The 19,394-nt window shown below is 43.1% G+C and overlaps 1 protein-coding gene across 5 annotated transcripts in view; it reads left to right on the top strand.

The window, feature by feature from the left end:
* EWSR1 (EWS RNA binding protein 1) overlaps window positions 1-19,394 on the top strand; it is a 30,768-nt gene that overhangs the window by 10,384 nt on the left and 990 nt on the right. For 2 of the 5 annotated variants that reach the window (XM_072600047.1, XM_072600049.1), the window contains exons 5-15: window positions 6,275-6,461; window positions 8,745-8,912; window positions 10,075-10,286; window positions 11,296-11,485; window positions 14,320-14,357; window positions 14,899-14,931; window positions 15,278-15,396; window positions 16,128-16,257; window positions 16,966-17,088; window positions 17,655-17,817; window positions 19,152-19,249. In XM_072600047.1, the coding sequence (XP_072456148.1) occupies window positions 6,275-6,461; window positions 8,745-8,912; window positions 10,075-10,286; window positions 11,296-11,485; window positions 14,320-14,357; window positions 14,899-14,931; window positions 15,278-15,396; window positions 16,128-16,257; window positions 16,966-17,088; window positions 17,655-17,817; window positions 19,152-19,249 (1,461 nt within the window). Of the gene's footprint in view, window positions 1-6,274; window positions 6,462-8,744; window positions 8,913-10,074; window positions 10,287-11,295; window positions 11,486-13,211; window positions 13,492-14,319; window positions 14,358-14,898; window positions 14,932-15,277; window positions 15,397-16,127; window positions 16,258-16,965; window positions 17,089-17,654; window positions 17,818-19,151; window positions 19,250-19,394 lie in introns of those variants that run through there. The other 3 variants (XM_072600048.1, XR_011965256.1, XM_072600050.1) reach the window with 3 other exon arrangements.

Here is a 19,394-nt window from a genome sequence, read left to right as displayed (position 1 = left end):
AGGTCTTTGAAGACCAGCTGTTATGAGTTTCTCTCTAGCTCCATAGCATCTAGCACAGTACTTGGCACATTGTCAATCTGTAATATTTTCTTGTTCATTTGAATTCAATTAAATAGTAGGTGAGGGAGATGGGGTGATGAACCTGGCTGTCTAGATGTACCCACTAGAGAAATAGGCAAGAGCTCAAAATCATGGGCAGGATCAGTTCTTTATTAGTTATGAGAAGTTTGAGATCCCTATGGGACATCTAGGATGGATAGCCAACAGGGAGCTAATGGCAAAGAAATGGATTTCAAGAGAGACAAATAGAACTGTTAGTTTGAGGCCTTAGTGTGGAGATACTGAAACACATGGGAACAGAGGAGATCGCTAAGGAAAAAGGGATAGAGTTATTGATTGAAAGGGAGTAGCAGCTGAGCCAGTCTGATGCTGCAGTCAGAGAGCAGTGTCACAAAAGAAGGGGAAGGTGGGGAAAATGTTTCGGGGGAGGGGATGGTTAGGGAGATTGAAAAAAGGCTGTGGTATCTAGCAGTTAAATCTCATGGTTAAATGGTGGGACCAGAAACCACATTGCAAAGGTTCAAGAAGTGATGGGTGGTAAGAAAAATGGATGCAGTGTACTCCTGTCTTAGGGAGCTTGGTAGCGAGAGATTGAGCTTAAGGGACTGTGGGGTCAGATCTAGGGCTTCCTAAAGGTGAGGTGTAGACAGTGGGGAAAGAGCTAATAAATTTGGGGGAGCCACCTCAAAGACTCTTTAATAGGGGAGAGATAAAGAGAGATTTAGTACAGAATGGGAAAGAGGAGGCTGCTCATGATGATTGATTGGGAGTTATAAGAGGATTGGTCAGCGCCCCCCTGAAAAGAGCCTTACTCATGGCAAACCAATCCAAGAATCTTGTGTGGCACTGGGGGCCCAGTTGGGATTAGAGAGCATTGTATTGGACCCAACGTGACAGAGTTGATAACTCAGAAGAAGGTTCTGTTACCGTTAAGAGGAGTACTGTTGACAGTTACAGGCCCTGAAGCCCCTCTTGTAATGTACCAAAAGAGCACCAGGACGACTGTGTGCCCTGGCATTTAGGGTTAGGGTTAGGCAAGGCTGGAGTGATAGTCTTCTGTAGAAATGAGAGGTCCTGAGGAAACAGGATCATAAGGCATAGAAGAACTACATGGAGCTCATGAGCTTAACTTGTTGTGGGAAAGAAGGTGAGAATTACATTAATTAGACATGAATGTGCATAAGTGAGTTGCTTCTGCTTGGTTTTCGGAATTTAAATTCTGAAAATTTAAAAAATTCCTTTGGTCTTTAATCCTGCTTCTACTTAGATTTAGCAACCTTCCCTTAACTCCATGACTCTTCTCAGTCCTTTCTTCTGAATCACAAAAAGATACTGGACTATTTGAACTGATTTTAGGCAAGCTGTTTAATAATTCTAAGATTTTTTTGATGTAAATAATTCTCATGGTTACAAGTTTTTTGACAGATTTTCTCACCATTTTAATCTATTATTTTGTCTAATGAACCATGATTTGTGAGAAACCTGAATGTCTTTATAGTGATGTTAAATTTCTCCATTTTCTGAAATACAGATGAGAATGCTCATGCTTGCTGCCTGTTAGAGTCTGTTAGAATGAGACTAAACAACTGGGGGAAAGGAAGATTGGATACCTTTTTGAAAGATCCAGCATCATGCCCTTTGATCCCATAGTACCACTGCTGGGTCTAATACCAGAGACACCCCCTGCCCAAAAAAGGGAAAAGAACTATTTTAATTATTTATTTATTTTAATGTTCTGCAATCACTACCATAAAACTTAGATTTTTACCGCCCTCACCCCCACCTCAAGACGGCATACAATTCTATATAGGATCTACGTATACTTTCCTATTGAATACGTTTTCACTATAGTCATGCTGTGTAGACGAACTAAAATAAATGGAAGAAATCATATAACAAATCAAAACATAATACACACACACACACACACACACAAACATGATCTGCTACATTCTGCGAATGAATTCCATGGTTCTTTCTCTGAGTGTGGAAGGCATTTTGCCTTAGAAAACCATTGGGAATTTTTTTTTTTTAAGTTTTTGTGTTATTACAAAGTTCCAAGTCTACCAGAAAAAAACTCTCGCATACTGTGGTTGTTGCTGTGCACACAAAGTTCTCCTGGTTCTGTTCCTTTCGTTCAGCATCAGATCATATAAGTCCTTCCAGGCTTCTCTGAAGTCTTCTTGTTCATCATTTCTTATGATGCAATAGTACTCTATTATATTCATATATCATAATTTATTCAGCCATTCCCCAATTGATGGGCATCCCCTTGATTTCCAGTTTTTGGCAACTACAAAGAGGCCACTGTAAATATTTTTGTACATGTGGGACCCTTTCCCATTTTTATGATCTCTTGGGATAAGTCCTAGTGGCGATATTTCTGGGTCAAAGGGTATGCACATTTTTGTAGCCCTTTGGGCATAGTTCCAAACCGCTCTCCAGAATGGTTGGATGAGCTCACAGCTCCACCAACAACGAATTAGTGTTCCACATCCTCGCCAACATTTATCATTTTCCTGTTCTGTCATGTTTGCCAATCTAATAGGCATGATATGGTACCTCAGAGTTATTTTGATTTTCATCTCTCTAATGAAAAGTGATTTAGAGCATTTTTTCATATGATTATAGATATCTTTAATTTTTTCCTCTGAAAATTGCCTGTTCATATCCTTTGACCATTTATCAATTGGGGAATGACTTGTATAGTTGTACATTTGAGTTAGTTCTCTATATATTCTAGAAATAAGGCGTTTATCCCCAAGATTAGCTGTAAAAATTCTTTCCCAATTTACTACATCCCTTTGAATTTTGGTTGCATTGGGTTTGGTTGTGCAAAAACTTTTCAGTTTAATGTAATCAAAATTATCCATCTTGCATTTCATAATGCTTTCTATCTCTTCTTTAGTAAAAGATTCTTTCCTTCTCCATAAATCTGATAAATACACTATTCCTTGCTCCTCCAGTTTGTCCATGGTATCAATCTTTATACCTAGATCGTGTACCCATTTGGACTTTATTCTTCTGTAGGGTATCAGGCATGGGTCTATGCCTAGTTTCTGCCACACTGTTATCCAGTTTTCCCAGAAGCTGGGGTCCTTGGGTTTATCAAACAGGAGGTTGCTGTATTCCTTGCCTACTGTGTCTTGAGTGCCAAGTGTATTCCACTTGTCTACCCTTCTGTTTCTTAGCCAGTACCAAGTGGTTTTGATAATTGCTGCTTTATAGTACAATTTGAGATCTGGTAGCACTAGGCCACCTTCCCTAGCATTTCTTTTCATTAGTCCCTTTGATATTCTGGACCTTTTGTTCTTCCAGATGAATGTTGGTATTATTTTACCCAGCTCTAGAAAATAATTATCTGATAGTTTAAGTGGTATGGCCTAAATAAGTAAATTAATTTACGTGAAAAGGACTATTTTACAAAAATTTCTAGCAGCTCTTTTTGTGGTGGCTAAGAATTGGAAATCAGAGGTATGCCCATCAGTTGGGGAATGGCTGAACAAGCTGTGGTATATGATTGTGGTGGAATATTACTGCTCTATAAAAATGATGAGCAGGATAATGTCAGAAAAAGCTCGGAGAGACTTAGAACTGGTGCAAAACATGAGAAGAATCAGGAGAACGGTGAACTGAACGACTTAGCTATTCTCTGCAATACAGTGATAAAAGACAATCCCAGAGGATGAAGCCTGCTGTCCATCTGCAGAGAAATAACTTGATACTGTTTGGATACAGACTGAAGCATGCTATTTTTATTTTTTTCTTCCTTTTTTATTGAAGTTTTCTTGCACAGAACGACTAATATGGAAATGTTTTATGTGATTGTACATATATAACCCATATCTGATTGCTTATCGTCTGGCAGGGGGAGGCGTGGAATTTGGAACTCAAAACTTTTAAAAAGATTATTAAAATTGTTTTAACGTGTAATTGGGGAAAAAATAAAATGTATGAAATAATTTAAAGGATAAAAAGAAGAAGACTCTTTGAATACATTTGCCAGAGGGTTAAAAAAAAAAAGATCCAGGATTTTTGATTTCCTCTAGTGACTATTCTGTGTTGGTAGAGAATATAAGCCCACTCTACACCTTCTGAGTGCCCTCTTTGTGGCGGCAGGCCCTCCAGACTGATGGAGGGGGCTTGCACAGTCTGTTGCTAGATTCATAATCCAAACCTTTCTAGTTTGAGAAGACCAGGCTTGTTTCTGCAAGGCACTGAAAGAGGATTTTCATGGAAAGTAAAAGTCCAGGTTTTCCTAACTAGATGAGATTAATAACCTTGGTTCGATCGTTCTGTGTTAATGTCCCTTATGCTCCTTTCCCTCACAGTCTTTTCGGCTTGTTAGTCTTTGCCATTTCTATTTCTGTAATCATTTTGCTCAGTTTTTTAAGATTAATAAAGATGATTAATTACCTTAGTCTTTTACTATAATCGTTGAACAAAATAAGGCACTAATTGCTGCTGTGCACTTTGAGGTGATAAATTAATCTCTGGTAAAATGACATTTCTCTAACTTGTTTTCCTTATAAATTTTGTAGAAGGCTTGTCATGGTGAGTAGGAATAGATCTCTAGGAGTGACAGGATAAGAGGAATTGTGTTCTGGTTAAAATGAAATCAGTTTGGACTTGGTATGATTTGATTTAGTATTCTTGAAGACCATAGACCTGATAAATTGATTGTTACTAACTTACCACCTTTGTGGAGACCTCATGGCTTTGTACCTACCTACCTTTTTCCAAAAAATATGTTGCCACTGAACAACCTGCATCTCAGAGGGAATTATTGTGTGGTTGGAGAACAGATTGTGGGTGTGAAGGACCTAGCAGGAGTGGCATTCGAGGGCTGTTAGTGGGTCAGGGGCTGCAGAGCACTTGGCAGCAAACCCATTCAGAGAAGAACTGGTTTTTGAGAACAGTGAGAGCACCTAGGGTAGAGGTAACTGAAGGCACAGAGGCTGAAGCTGGAGACAGGACTTGTGTAGAACATCACCAGTGAGGTGAGCTTTCTTGACTCCATGACTGGGAAGTACTGAATTAGAGCAGCCTCAGAGAAGTGAGTCCTAAGTGAGCAGCAGAGAAAAACTTGAATCTTGGTAGTTGAGAAGAATAGTTAATTAAACTTAGTCTGGAATCTCAGACACGTTTTTTTTGAAGATACCTATTTGCCATCAGTGTTGTGTTTCTAGATTTCAAATTCTTATTTAGGATCTTAATCAGATTTCCTTGTGGAATGCTCTTACCTTTAGTGCCCTCAACATCCGGTTATGTTCTCCTGTTGCCCAGTTTTCTGTCCATCATTCTTCAGACTTGAGTTAACCTCTCCGCTTTTTCTAGATTTTTTTCTTTTTTGGTCACAGGAGCTGAAATCCAAATCACAGTTTTTATAATGTTTAACTTAAATCGGTTTCTTTAGCTCTTTAATATTTGAGGGTGGAAAATAATTGCTCTCTGGAATTTCCAGCTATTTGTCAGTGCTAGAATTTAAGAAAAGCAGTTTAAAATGAAACATTATTACAATTATGTGTGTTTGACCTGATGGCCCACTTGCATTTTGTGTTTCTTTTCTCTGTAAGTGCTTGAAAATGCACTGTTACTTTGCCTTTTTCCCTAGGCTTAACATTCTTAAGGATGTCAGTGTTTCATTTGTTTTATAATAACTCAGTAATTAAGAAAAATGTTAGTGACTACTTTGCCAAGTACAGAAAAGGTTAAAACAAGCAGACTGTTGTCATTTAGAAATGATACCTAGAGAACTGCTAGACTTTTCATGTATCGTCACTACAGAGAGTAGTCTTTAAAAAAAATCATTTTTCTCTAGAAATAGTTTTAGGAGAAGACTTCAGAACTTTGGACTGAAAACCATACACTACCCAGGATCCTTGTGTGTTTTAGTTAGTGAGCTGTCTGCTTTTTTTGTGGTCATTTTTTGTAGTACATGATGTTTTACCCAAGTGACATTGTAAACATTAAAGCTTGGGCACTTAGAAATTGACCTCTGCTTTAGTAACTTGCTTTAGTAACTCATTCACCAGGTACATTGTAGGTCATTGATCATAATTTTAGAGCAGGCAGCTTTCTTAAGAGACCATGGGGCCAATTCCCAAAGTCATATGCCCAAAGTCTTCTTGTCCTTTCTGCTGTGCCACATGAGCTCAACAGCTATCCTTCTCTAGGGATTCTACAAGTCTGAGTTGAATGCTGTTTGTTCCAGGTTATACTACACCAACTGCACCTCAAGCTTACAGTCAGCCTGTCCAAGGATATGGGACAGGGGCCTATGATACCACCACTGCTACCGTTACGACCACCCAGGCGTCCTACGCAGCACAGTCTGCATATGGCACCCAGCCTGCTTACCCTACCTACGGGCAGCAGCCAGCAACTGCCGCACCTGCAAGGTAATGACATGCTTACTTGCTAGTCTCTCTATAAAGCACCAGTGTCAGACTTCTAGAATATTGTGTGCTTTGGGGGTTAGAGATAGACATATTGGTTAATTCCATGGAAATTTTAACCGAGCATGTGACTTTTCTTTTAGAGAAGTAGTCTCCCATTCATATGTTGTGAGAATTGAATCCCTCAGGGGTATTAACAATAGAAGAAATCACTAAGCCCTGTGCTTACTCCAAGGACTTTTCCAAGTCTAGCTTCAAAGAACATAACACATGTGCCATTGGATGACTAAATTGTGTAATGCTTGTGAGCTAGGATCTGTCCTCAGCGGTGAGGGACTTTGGGGGAGTGGGGTACTGATTCGGTTTACCCAAATACATGAACTGGAACCTAGAAGAAGAGTCTGTTTCATTTTTCTCACAGTGGGATGACTGGTAAAATTGTACTTTTAACCTAAGTTTGGTTTCACCGACCAATGTAATGTGGTTTTCTCTTTTCTGAAAACTGCTAACTGTGCAACAGGGGTAGTGGTAGTACCATGTGACCCAGCTGTCTGAACACTACATCTGTCGGGTTCAGAAGGCCATACTGCTACCTCCATTTGTCTTTAGACTTGGCAGCTAAAAGTTTCCTCCACAATTATAGATGGGCCTAAATGCTAGAGACCCAAAGTCAGATGTGGCATCAGCTGGGTACCATAGTGTGGATTGAACAGTAGGGGAAACGATTCCAATCTCCTGTGCCTGGTTAGCAGTGGGTAAACAGTATTACTTGTTGCTTAACAGAGGATTGAAGGTCTTTACTTTAGCCAGTGTACTTGGTGGCTGCTACAGCGTTGAAGGAAGTAAAACTGAATTGAAAGAAAAGCTTGTAGGGAATAAAGGAGAGATCGACTTGTAACCTAGACTTATTGTCTGCTGTAGAGGTAAGAAATTAGCTCGGGCAAAGACTGGTGAAATTACTTCTGAAACACACAGTGAGTAATCAGGACCAATCAGGGGGTCATAATAGTGGTTCACATTGCAGCAGCATGAGCCAGTTGTTTATTAGAGCTGGGTCTCCCTAGGAACCACTTCAAGTATCTGACTGGTGACCTATGGCACCCCATTTCACTTGACTTAAACATTTCAGGCAATTTGTAATGGGCCATTTTTCAGTGTACTTTCTCATTTCAGTAAAAGCTTTGAAGCCAGATGCCTCACTCCAACCAAGAGTGTATCCTCCCTATATCTGGAGTTTGAATTGTAATGAGATTAATTATGCTGCCTCATTTCCTTCTTTGTTGCTGTCTACCTTCATAGTTTCTCATTCCTGATACTTTTTAAAACAGCCATCGAAACAAAAGCCAGCTCTTTTTTTCCACCCCACACCTCCTGTCTTCCTCTTCTTGTGGAGACCCTTCCCCTTGTACTGGGAATAGTGGAATGATCTCTTGACCCTCTGGAGAAGTCTCAGGGTCGTGCTCTGAGCCCAGACAGGCCAGCATTTCAAATCACCTCTCAGTCCTGCCATCTGCTTGTCAGTCCTGACTTCGATAGTTTGACCTCATTCTACCACATCCCTAGCAAAAGGCTAGTTTCAGGGCTTAATGAAGAGCCAATAGAAAGTGCTGGCCTTTCCAGGATTTGGATCACTTAGCCCTTGTGAAAGATGGGCCACCTTCACTTGATTCATTTTATTTTGTGTGTCCTTGGCTGGTAAACAACTGCCTGTTTCCATGACTGCTCTAGAAGGATCTGGGGAGAGACAGCCTGGCCCACAATGGTAATGCTGTGAGGTGCACTTGAGGCAAGTTTAGATGACCGTCAACAAATTTGTATCTGTATACACTCATCCTAATTTCAGATAATGGAGATAGAAAGCCATTTTTTAAAAAATACACTCCAACGCTTTTGTTACATTAGGATATGCCAAACTTTGGACTTGCATAAACATTAACCTAACTGAAAACTTGTGAAATCCCCCTTTTTCCCCACCGTCACTTCTCTAGCTGAAAAGAAGTCCTCTCCCCTCCAAACCACCTCCCTCCCCAGCCTAGCAAACTTAACTACCTTTATGTTAGGGGACAGGGTAATGTGACTGAATCAGATCCATTTGGGAATATTGCCCTCCCTCTCCTTTATGTTCCCTTTCAGCAGAAGCATTTATAAACTGGCTCTTAGGAGCCTTCTTATTTCCAAGATTGTTCTAAGGATGTGTGCTGCTCATAACTGGAGAGTGCTTAGGGGTTTATAGTCAAGTACGCCCATCCAAAGGGCGGCTTCTTACTTGGGTATTTCTCCTTTTAGACCCCAGGATGGTAGCAAGCCTGCTGAGACTAGTCAGCCTCAATCTAGTACAGCAGGCTACAGCCAACCCAGCCTAGGATATGGACAGAGCAACTACAGTTACCCACAGGTGCCCGGCAGCTATCCCATGCAGCCAGTCACCGCGCCGCCCTCCTATCCTCCAACAAGGTAACTCTTGGGGTGTGACCAAACAACGCTTTGTCTCATCCCCTGGGAAGATGCACTCTCTGACGCGCCAGAGAGGTGTCCAACACCATTGTATCTGCTTTACAAAGGATAATGACAACATTGGGGGAGGGAGACAACTAGCCGCACACACAAACACCCCCAGTTAAAGAGATCTGCTGGGGCTCCTGTCCTCCTCTTCTCCTTTTGTTTGCTTGATTTTATTGTTGGACCTGGAATGGACCTTGGAGCCGGTCTAGCCCTGGAGTTCCCTCTCCCTTCTGGTCATCTGGGAAAGTCTAGAGACCTCTTTGCAGAATATTGTTTTGAAATGCGTAAAACAATGCATAGGCATTATAAAGGAGGCCAGTAATATTGAACCACACATACACTTTTTTTTTCTCACCCATGTTCACAAAACCCCTGAAACTGAAATGTATCCATTGGGGATTGACGGACCCGGTAAAAACTGATCTAGACCAGTGCTCCTCATTTAGCCTGGGAAGCTCTTTAGAATTCTGGTAAAAAGATTGGATTGGGGTGATTTTGCCCCAAGGGGAAATTCCATCTTTTTCTATTTTTTTCTCTTTATCCACCTAGTTATCAAAGATCATTAAAAAAATCTTTTGAGTCTTGATTCCGTTGCCCATCCTCTTCCCAAATGCTTCATTTTGTGCCTAAACTTGTGAAATTGGTGCTTATCAGTGGGTTTTTATTTGCTATATTTCAAGTTCTTGCACTTCAAAATTTTAAGCGCATCCAAATGTTTAGAGACAGAGCAATGAAGGATACTTTTGAGAGTCTTCGAAGAAAGAGTGCTGGGTTTTGTGCTCCCAGCTTTGAGAGTCCTTTGAGGCCATTTAAAGGGGTTAAAGAGAAGATGGTTCACTGGTGCTGGGTGTGGCCTGGCTGGACAGCTCTGGAGGCTGGCAGTGCCCCTGTGTGAGCCTCAGGCTTAAGGCCTCTCCTGCTCGACTTCATGGTAGTGATGCTAGGGCTGTCCTGAGGTTGAGCTAGACTTTAATGTACTCCAGATGGACTGTCCTCGAGTTCGTTGGAAACATGGTTGGGTTGTGGTCCTTATGGACTAGGGAGTTTCCCGTTTGTTCCAGTAAGTGACTCACCTGCTTTCTTTCCTAAAAAGCTTTTAATTTTTGTCTTTCAGCTATTCCTCTACCCAGCCGACTAGTTACGATCAGAGCAGTTACTCCCAGCAGAATACCTATGGGCAGCAAAGCAGCTATGGACAGCAGAGTAGCTATGGTCAACAGAGCAGCTATGGGCAGCAGCCCCCCACTAGTTATCCCCCCCAAACTGGATCCTACAGCCAGGCTCCAAGTCAATATAGCCAGCAGAGCAGCAGCTACGGGCAGCAGAGTGAGTGATTTGGAGAACATGAGTGTCCCAGGGTTGTGTGAAATTCCTGGACTGGGCTGGCTGTGGAATTTGGGCACTCAGGTGGCCCCAAGAACGGATCCGGTGCTTGTCTCCCATGACATCTGGAGAATTTTCCCTTTAGCTTGTATGATACCTTGCCAAGAAAGGGCAGATAAGATCATTATGACACAAAATGTTAAAAGGAAACCAGCCTTCTTCACCACCTCACCTGCTGTGGACAAATAAGGCATGGGAGAGTGGACATTTATTTAGGAGGCTGGTAGTATTGATCAGACAATCTAGAGAGGGTTTGGGGAAAGTTCCCACGGTATTGGAATCACTATAAAAAGGGGTTTTGTTGTTTGTTGGTTTGTTTTAGCATTGCCATGGAGAACTAGTGATTCTTCATTTTGGAGATGTTACTGCAGACTACAAATAACTCAATATTGCCATTTGCAAAATAATTTCCTGCCTCCATTTTTTGTCACCTTAAGTGAAATTCCATCTTCATGAGTATTCCCCCTCCATGTCCTATATAAATTCTGCCTGTAGCCTAGCTACACAATTTAATCAGATACACTTAAGAGCTAGGAAACCCACACTTTACCTGTTGAAAGGAATGGGGTGATTAAGATTTAGGGTTTTGACCCATGTCCTTTGGAAATAGCAATTTTTTCCCCCTTTGTGGTACCAGAGGCTTATGTTGGGATTTGTAGGATTTAGAGCTGGGACTCCAGCTCTTGCCTCACCCTGTGCCTGGGACTTCAACACTGACACCCTCTGAGGAAGGTTACTGTGGAAGTGACCCAAGTTGTTGTGACCTTGCGGCCGGGGCCTGCCAACTTAGCAGGGTTCATCCTGGTACTGTGAGAGCTCTTAAGCTGAGCACTCAGCTGACACTACAGAATGGTGACAGTCCCCTGGCTCTAAAAAAAGGGCAGGGTACTGAAGCAAAGCAGGCAGGGCCGAGAGGCTGCTCTGAGCCTTACGAGTGTGACTTTCTCTTCAGGTGCGTTCCGGCAGGACCATCCCAGTAGCATGGGTGTATATGGGCAGGAGTCTGGAGGCTTTTCCGGACCTGGAGAAAACCGGAGCATGAGTGGCCCTGATAACCGGGGCAGGGGAAGAGGGGGATTTGATCGTGGAGGCATGAGCAGAGGTGGGCGGGGAGGAGGAGGAGGAGGACGCGGTGGAATGGGGTAAGAGCAAACCTTTTCTCCTTTTACCTAATTGTGTTTCATCCATAGGATTTTCAGTGGAAAGAAGGGACTGAAAGATATAAGAAAAAATTAAATCTACATTTCCATGGACAATCTGTTGATCTCAAGTCATCTTCCAAAGCATGGAAATGGCATCTTGGTGGCAGAGATGGCAGTATGCGTTTATCCTGCCAGTATAGCCTGTTGGGTTGGGGAGGGACAGCAGTGGTTCGGAACCTAGAACTTTCAGTTCCCTTCATGGTTAACTACAGAGGTAACAAAATGTCCTCTGCGGGTACTAGAGATCTGGGATGGAACACACACAAACCTTCTAACAATCTTAGGTCTAACTGATTGCCTCTGAGTGCTTGTCTTGAAATGTCCAATATGTGTGTGTAAATAAGTACATAGAGATACTAGATGCTGCAGAACGCTAATGTCACCTGTTTAAATGGAGGTTTGTCCCCAACATCCATTTGTGTTACAAAGTACAGGAGTTATTGGAGCACTTTTGGGTGAAGATCCAGGTCAGATAACTCATGCCACTGAAAATGTGGCCATAAGGTGAAGTCACCAAACGTCTAGAGAGTTGGTTGGTCTCATTGATTTCAGGACAGCTCCCCATTTGAGCTTGGGAGAACCAACCCCAAAGCAGTTTGGCCGTCTTGATTGATGGCACAGTCTGATTTAACAGAACTTGTTTGTTTCTCTCGGTAATGTTATAGCCCTGTTCCCACTCCCCTTCCCTGTCCTGAACCCTACCCCCTTCCCCTTCTGGTGTCTGTGCTTTAATGAAGGTGAGGATGGTCCATTAATATTGGTGCTTAATGTTAATATACAGAAGGCATAGCTCTGTGTGTGTTCTGTCCCTACCGTAAGCTAGTTAAAAGTTATGCAGAGTGTTGTACAAAATGCATCTTGGAGGCTGATGTCTCTGTCCATGCCGGCTCAAAGAAACAATGAGTTATTTTTCAAATTCACATAGATTTCACAGTTAAAATGGAGATTAGCTGTTTATCATGCGACACATCTCAACAAGTAAATGCCTTGATGATTAGAAGCTAATGAAAAATGTTCGCCTTGGCATTCTGCATAACTTTAACAGAAAGTAAATCTGAAGGTTGTGGTGAAATCTTTATTGGAGACGAGAAATTTAGATTGGTGCAAATCCACATGTTTTGGGGTGTTTCGTTTGAACCCAAAGAAAATCTTACCAATTGGAGGGGTGGAGGGGCGGGACCTTGCTCCGTCCCGTTGTAAAGGTTTCACCTCATTGATGAATGTTTCTAAAGTAGACCTAGACACTTGAAATGACTATCATCACGTCTCTAATCCCCTAGAAATTTTGGTGCTTTTTTTGATTGCCAACAAAATTCTCAAGTTGTTATTTTTTTCATTTTAATGCTATTAGAAGTAAACTAGACTTGACTAATAGAGGGAGCCCCTCTTTGTGGACGTAGTTTGTCTACGACCAGAGCCATAGAACAGAGCCTGGCTTTCCCCACGGGTCTCCCACTAGACTGAAGCAGTCTGTGGGGCCGCAGGGGCAGGCTAGGGGACCTCCCCCCCTTTTTCGTGGTGTGGTGATGGCTTTCAGTGTCTTCTGCAGGTAAGGCACTCAATGTTGTTAACATGCCCTTTTTCATTGCCTCAGTATTTTGATATTTTCATTGGCTGTTAAACGTGGAAACTTTTTAACATGCTTTGTCGCATTTATATGCTACAGGTTACAAAGTGAGAGCCTTGTATACACTTCAATACTTAAAAAGTACCCGTACTCAGTACTCAGCCGGCAGCATAATGAAAAGTGGGACTAGACACGGTGTCCATATGGAGAGGAAAAAATATACATAGAATATTTTAAACAAAATGTATTCATTGTATAAATGGAATCCTTCTGTAACCTTGGTAACTGCATACTTGTTGTTTGGTAATGAAAACAGAGGAGGTATCATACTCTCGAATTGTGTAAAATTAAAGTGTAAACTTTTGTGTTTAAAAAGAGAGAACATTTTATGGTGTGTATTTTTAAGAAAGGAAACAAAGCTGCATGCAACAGCTTGAAATTGTATTTTTAAAATCCTCCGGTATTAAAGGTGCAATACTGGCTAGAAAAACCTAGCGAGAATAATTTCTCTGCCCAAACGCTTCTCTCCTCCTCCCCTTAATTCAGGGCGGTGACTTCAGGCCGCCATCCATGAAGATTGGATTGACTGACGGAAATGTCTGTAAAGCTGTACCCCCAGTCCATTGAGCCTTGGCTTTATTTGTAAACTCTCCTTCCACAAAGACTGTTAAATCCATCAATAACCTGAATTGTATGGCTTTATGCTGAAGATTTGATGGAAATGCCCTCTGATGTGTGTTGTAGGCATTGATGTGGTTGTCTCCTGCTTTATTAAACTGTTAACTGGTTAGGGAGCCCTGAGGCTCAGTTGACGCTCCCCCTTGGGAGAAAGCGGGGGTGCACCTTTACGTACATAGCAGAAAGAGAGGGTTCAGCAGAATGTTGCCCCACAGTTCTTGTTCCTCCCAAGCTCCATTGCCCAGCTGATGATTGATTTTTGTCTTCCTTATTTGCCAAGTATTGCACTATTAATACCCACCCCCAGAACTGAAAGGGCCAGCCAGACTGGTGTGTAAGATCAGACAAGCAAGGTTGTGTATAAAGAGCAAGCTGAGCTGCCCGGAGCGAGGCCTAGTGACAAGCTGAGAGAGATGCATTGTTTGGAGATGGGGTTAGCCAGTGCCCTTCTTCCCACGAGCCCCCGGGGCTCCGAGCGGCACTGGCTTTGTAAAGGGAAAGGCCTTCATTTCTTCGTTTATCCCCCCAGCAGCGCTGGAGAGCGAGGTGGCTTCAATAAGCCTGGTGGTAAGTTTTTGAGTATTACAATGGATAGTGTTTAAAAAAAAATGCAGTCAGTTCTTAGAAAAATATGATTTTTGTTAGTTTCCTAAATGGTTTTAAAAGTGGCCTATACAACAAGACTGTAATGGGTACTGCCGGCATTGCATTAGGGGTAATAAGGTTAACCTATGGTTACAAAACAAAGGGTAACTTGAAGTATTGAGCGACTGCTTCTGTAATTTGGGGGAACAGACATTTTTACAATTTGGTTTATTTGGAGGAAAAAAGTTAATTTAAACTTAACACTGATTGGCACGTTAAGCATTAAACAGGGTAATAATCGGTTAATGGTTTAAAAGCAAACTTGTAAAAAAAAAAAAAAGCCCTAGCCCTCTGATCACCAATGTGTAAAAGGGCACTGCTGCTTTTTGGCAGTGCGGGTCAATTGGAGTTTAATGAAGCCCTATCACTTGGTGGTGTAGTAGATAGTGATGTGTGTTTGTAAGGTGTGCGGCTTGCAAGGCGTGCACTAACGAGCCTCTGTGTGCTCTTTCCTGATTGGCAGGACCTATGGAAGAAGGACCAGACCTTGACTTAGGTAACTTGGACTCCTTGGGCCTGTTTCTGCTCTCCTTCATCGTGTAGGATTTAGTGGCATGGTGAATTCTGCTCCTGTGTCTTTCTCAGGGCCACTGGTGGGCTTCTTAGCTTCCCTTTTTACTGGCTTAAGGCCGCTTAAGGAGTGAGAGTCAGACTTTCAGGGTTGGAGGGAGGCCTCAGATGATCTAGTCCAAGCCCTTCCTGAGGCATGAAATCTTTGCCCATGAGTGTGATAGCACCAAGAATGCTGCTAACCAATGCTAATGGACAGATACCTACTGGTCTGTCCCAAGTTTCAGTGGGAACTAGGTCTGCTGATATGTGTTGGCTTTTTTACATTTTAGGCCCACCTGTAGATCCAGATGAAGACTCAGAAAACAGTGCAATTTATGTACAGGGACTGAATGACAATGTGACTGTCGATGAGCTGGCAGACTTTTTCAAACAGTGTGGAGTTGTCAAGGTGGGTAAAAACATGGTTTTTCCCAGCTCTGCCCATGAGAAAGGAAGTTTCTGATTCTTGGGGATGTCTGGGTCTCTCAGAAGACAAGATCTAGGTTCTGATGTATCAGGAACTGCTGTCACATTTGGGTTCCTGAGTATTGGAGTTCATTGTTTTCATGTAGTCCAGTGTTGCTGTGCTGTGGGTATTTACTGAAGAAATGAAATCATTCCCTTAAGTACCGTGTCCTTTTGTATTAAGTCTTTATCTAATGAAAAGCTTCCCAAGATATATTTCTGTCCTCCCTGTCTTAATAAATTTCCCCTTTTCCTAATGGGAGTATTGTCCTGGACACAATCAAACTTTGAAGATTTCAGCCCAGGGATTATTGGGGTGCAGAGGTGTTAGATAGGTGGTTCCTGAGCTGCCGCCACATTCTTTCCCCCATCTGTAAACTGTGTAATTGGCAGTGAAGCCAGAAGTTCTGCTGAGTGTTGAGCCTTCGCTCTGACCTGAGGCTTCGAGGCCTCTGCCCGGGTTCTGTGACGGCTGGTTTTTGGGGATCTTTAAGGGTTCACCTGGATGAATGAGGGGAAGCTTAGAACAAGAACCTGGTGCATCTGCCAGGACAAGCCCGGGATCCTGGGGCTGTGTTCTTGGTGCAGGGAACTTCTCTGTTGAACACAAATTTCACTTTTTTTATCAGAAGGGAACTCTTCAGCCACTGCATAGATGTTATCTTGTTTGTCTAGATGAACAAAAGGACTGGGCAGCCGATGATAAATATTTACTTAGACAAGGAAACCGGAAAACCAAAAGGAGATGCCACCGTATCCTACGACGACCCACCTACTGCAAAGGCTGCAGTAGAATGGTTTGATGGTAAGAATGAAGACCCAGGTTGGAATTATTCCTGATGGTTCTGTGGGTAGAGAGGAAAAGTTTGGGAGGAATGAAGAGGGATGAGGAGGGTGAAGAAGCCCATGAATTCAAATGTAAAATCAGATTGATATAAGTAAAGACTCTTTGTGTAGACTTGGATCTTGTAAATGGTCACGTGACCTCAGACAGGTTTTGAAAGATCTCTCCCTCTTTACATAAAGACTTATAAATCTTTAACATGTAGACATTTTTATGTGTAAAATCAAACATTTCTTGGGGCACATGATAGAAGCTCAGTCCAGTTCTTTGGCTCTCTGAGACCTGTAGAGGGGAAGCCACATATTCCACTCCAGTGTGAAACCAAGGAGGGATTTCCTGGCCCCTTAGGGTTTGGTAGTAGAATTAGAAAAAGTGATCTGCAGCGACACCCACCACAGTCACCTAGCCAGAAAGGAGCAGTGTGAAACGGGCCCAACTCTGTTCTTCCTTGCATTTTGTCATATGCCAGGAGTGGACATGGTTTTTAGATTGCTGGAAGGTCTCATCCAAAGAGAGTGTTGAAGATGACACACACACCCCTCAAATTTCTTTCTCTCAGTGTAGGGTCTTTTTAATGTGCAGGTAGAGGGCGACCAATCAGATAGCTCTCTTCACTAAGGAAGAAGCAGAAATGAACAAGAAAAATGCATGCCTTTCATCTTATTTCAGGGAAGGACTTCCAAGGGAGCAAACTCAAAGTGTCTCTTGCTCGGAAGAAACCTCCAATGAACAGCATGCGAGGCGGCATGCCACCCCGTGAAGGCAGAGGGATGCCTCCTCCTCTCCGAGGAGGTAATGGGTTCTCCCAAGGGTTTCCTGAAGGTTTCCTCAGGGGTCCTGGGCACGAGAGAGGCAGAGACTTAGAATCTAGGGAGGAGCCTGTCCTGCCATAGGGGGAGGGAAGAGGATGATGGTGTCCTGCCTGAGCCATGTTTCCACGGTACTGAAACAAAGAGTGGCCTTGTGAGGTAGTCATATGGTGGCATCATCCTCATTTTAAAGACCACAGAATGGCCTCAGGGGCTTGTGACTTATCTGAGGTCACACAAATTGTAAGCAGCAAAATCAGAATTCAAAACCATTTTCTCAGGTTCCACAGTTTGTCTGTGTGGCATCCCAGTAAATGGAGCAGGGTGGGGTGGAGATTGGGGGGAACAGTGAGATTGGAGTAGTCAGAGAATCTTCATGGAAGAAGAGCAGAGGTTGGCATGAAGGTGGTAATGTCACTGTCCTCATGGGCATTTTATCCAGTGATGAGACTTAATCCTCAGGAATCTTTTCGTTCTAAAGAAGGCCTGGGATCAGCATGACCTTTGTTGCTAATGTCAGAAGCTACAAGGAGTTAATTTTTATTGCAGGCCCTGGAGGGCCAGGAGGGCCAGGAGGTCCCATGGGTCGAATGGGCGGCAGAGGAGGAGACAGGGGAGGTTTTCCACCAAGAGGACCCAGGGGTTCCCGAGGAAACCCTTCAGGAGGCGGAAATGTCCAGCACAGAGCAGGAGATTGGCAGTGCCCTAATCCGTACGTATTTTCTTGAGCAAAATAAAACCAAGTTTATATGTGTATTGTATTAATAGTAAGTTAGTAGCAATTTAATGCTAAGTTCTAGAGATATAAAGACAAAAAAGAAGAAATCTCATTTCCTAAATGCACTCCCAGTGTGATGAGGGAGGTGGCAGACCCCAAGGTTGTGGAACGTAAATGAGAGGTCATCTCAGAAGTCACCTGAGATTAAGGAGGACTGGGAAAAGCTCAGAAGGCGGGACATTAGCAGAGATTTTAAAGGAAGCGAATGTTGGGAGAGAGTTGCAGGCATGGGAGATGGCCACATCTTGTGTGAGGATCAGCCAGGAAGCCTGGGTCAGTACACCAGAGCCTATGGGGGGGCAGGAAGGTGTAGAAAGACTGAAAGTTATGAAGGCCCAAACAGGATTTTATACTGAATCGCAGAAGCAATAATTTGGGAGCTCCTGGTGTTGATTATGTAAGGAGTGTGATAGGGTTGGAGCTTTGGTGGCTAAGTAGAGAATGGGCTGGACACACACACCATCCCCCCCTTACACTCTCCTCCCCTTCCGCCCAGATATTGTAATAGTCCAGTGGCGAGGGCATTGGGGGAAAAGGGAGTGTATCTAGAAATGTTGAGGTAAAACCAACAAAACTTGGCACCGTCTTGGATATGGAGGGTGAGAGTTAAACAGTTTAGGATAACTCCTACCTAGGTTGTGAGCCTGAAGACCTGGGAGGATGGTGGTATCCTCTACAGCAGTCAGGGAGGTAGAAATAGGTAGGGGGAAACAGAATTGAGTTTGGGCTGAGATGTCTCCTGGGTATCCAGTTGGAGATGTGAGATGGAAGGTAAACAGGTGCACTGGAGGATCACCAGCCTACAGAGGGTGATTCTGTCCATGGAATTAAATGAGATGATAGGGAGGAAGGATAAGAGGGAGGACACAGCCTCAGGATCCTCCCACCACTAACTGGCTGGACATGAGTGCAAAGCCAGTGCAGGAGACTGGACTGAGAAGCAGCGGTCAGACAGGGTACGTCATCCACGGTACCATTGGTGTTTGCAAGTAGAAGGAAGAGAATTTATTCCTGTTTTTTCCTATTTTTGGTGCGTGATCGTCCCATGCTCTGTATCACGTGCCCTGCCAAGTTCCTGCCCAGATGGTTTCTACCACTGATTTGTTTAGTTTTGGTTCAGTGAGTGGCTGAGCCTGAGGCTTGATTAGCATCTGCTGAGATTCTGATCCATTGCCAGTTGTCCCATGTTGTACACAAGTGTTGTTACATGACATCTGCCATCCACTTGGTGCTGCTCGTGATTTCTGCTGTGCTCTGTTTCTGTGCAGAGGCTGTGGAAACCAGAATTTTGCCTGGAGAACAGAGTGTAATCAGTGTAAGGCCCCTAAGCCAGAGGGATTTCTTCCACCACCCTTCCCACCTCCAGGTAGGTACCGGGATGAGATTTTTTGGTGATGATCTCTGATGAGATCTCTCTGCACAATTTCCCAGGAAGGTGGAAATTAGTGGTGGGTTGATAAAGAATGATGGTGTTTAGGGAAGTCATTATAAAGTGAAGTGATAGGTGGGTA

The sequence above is a fragment of the Notamacropus eugenii genome, chromosome 4 (assembly GCF_028372415.1).
Source record: "Notamacropus eugenii isolate mMacEug1 chromosome 4, mMacEug1.pri_v2, whole genome shotgun sequence".
NCBI lineage: Eukaryota > Metazoa > Chordata > Mammalia > Diprotodontia > Macropodidae > Notamacropus > Notamacropus eugenii.
This window is presented reverse-complemented; position numbering and strand designations above follow the sequence as displayed.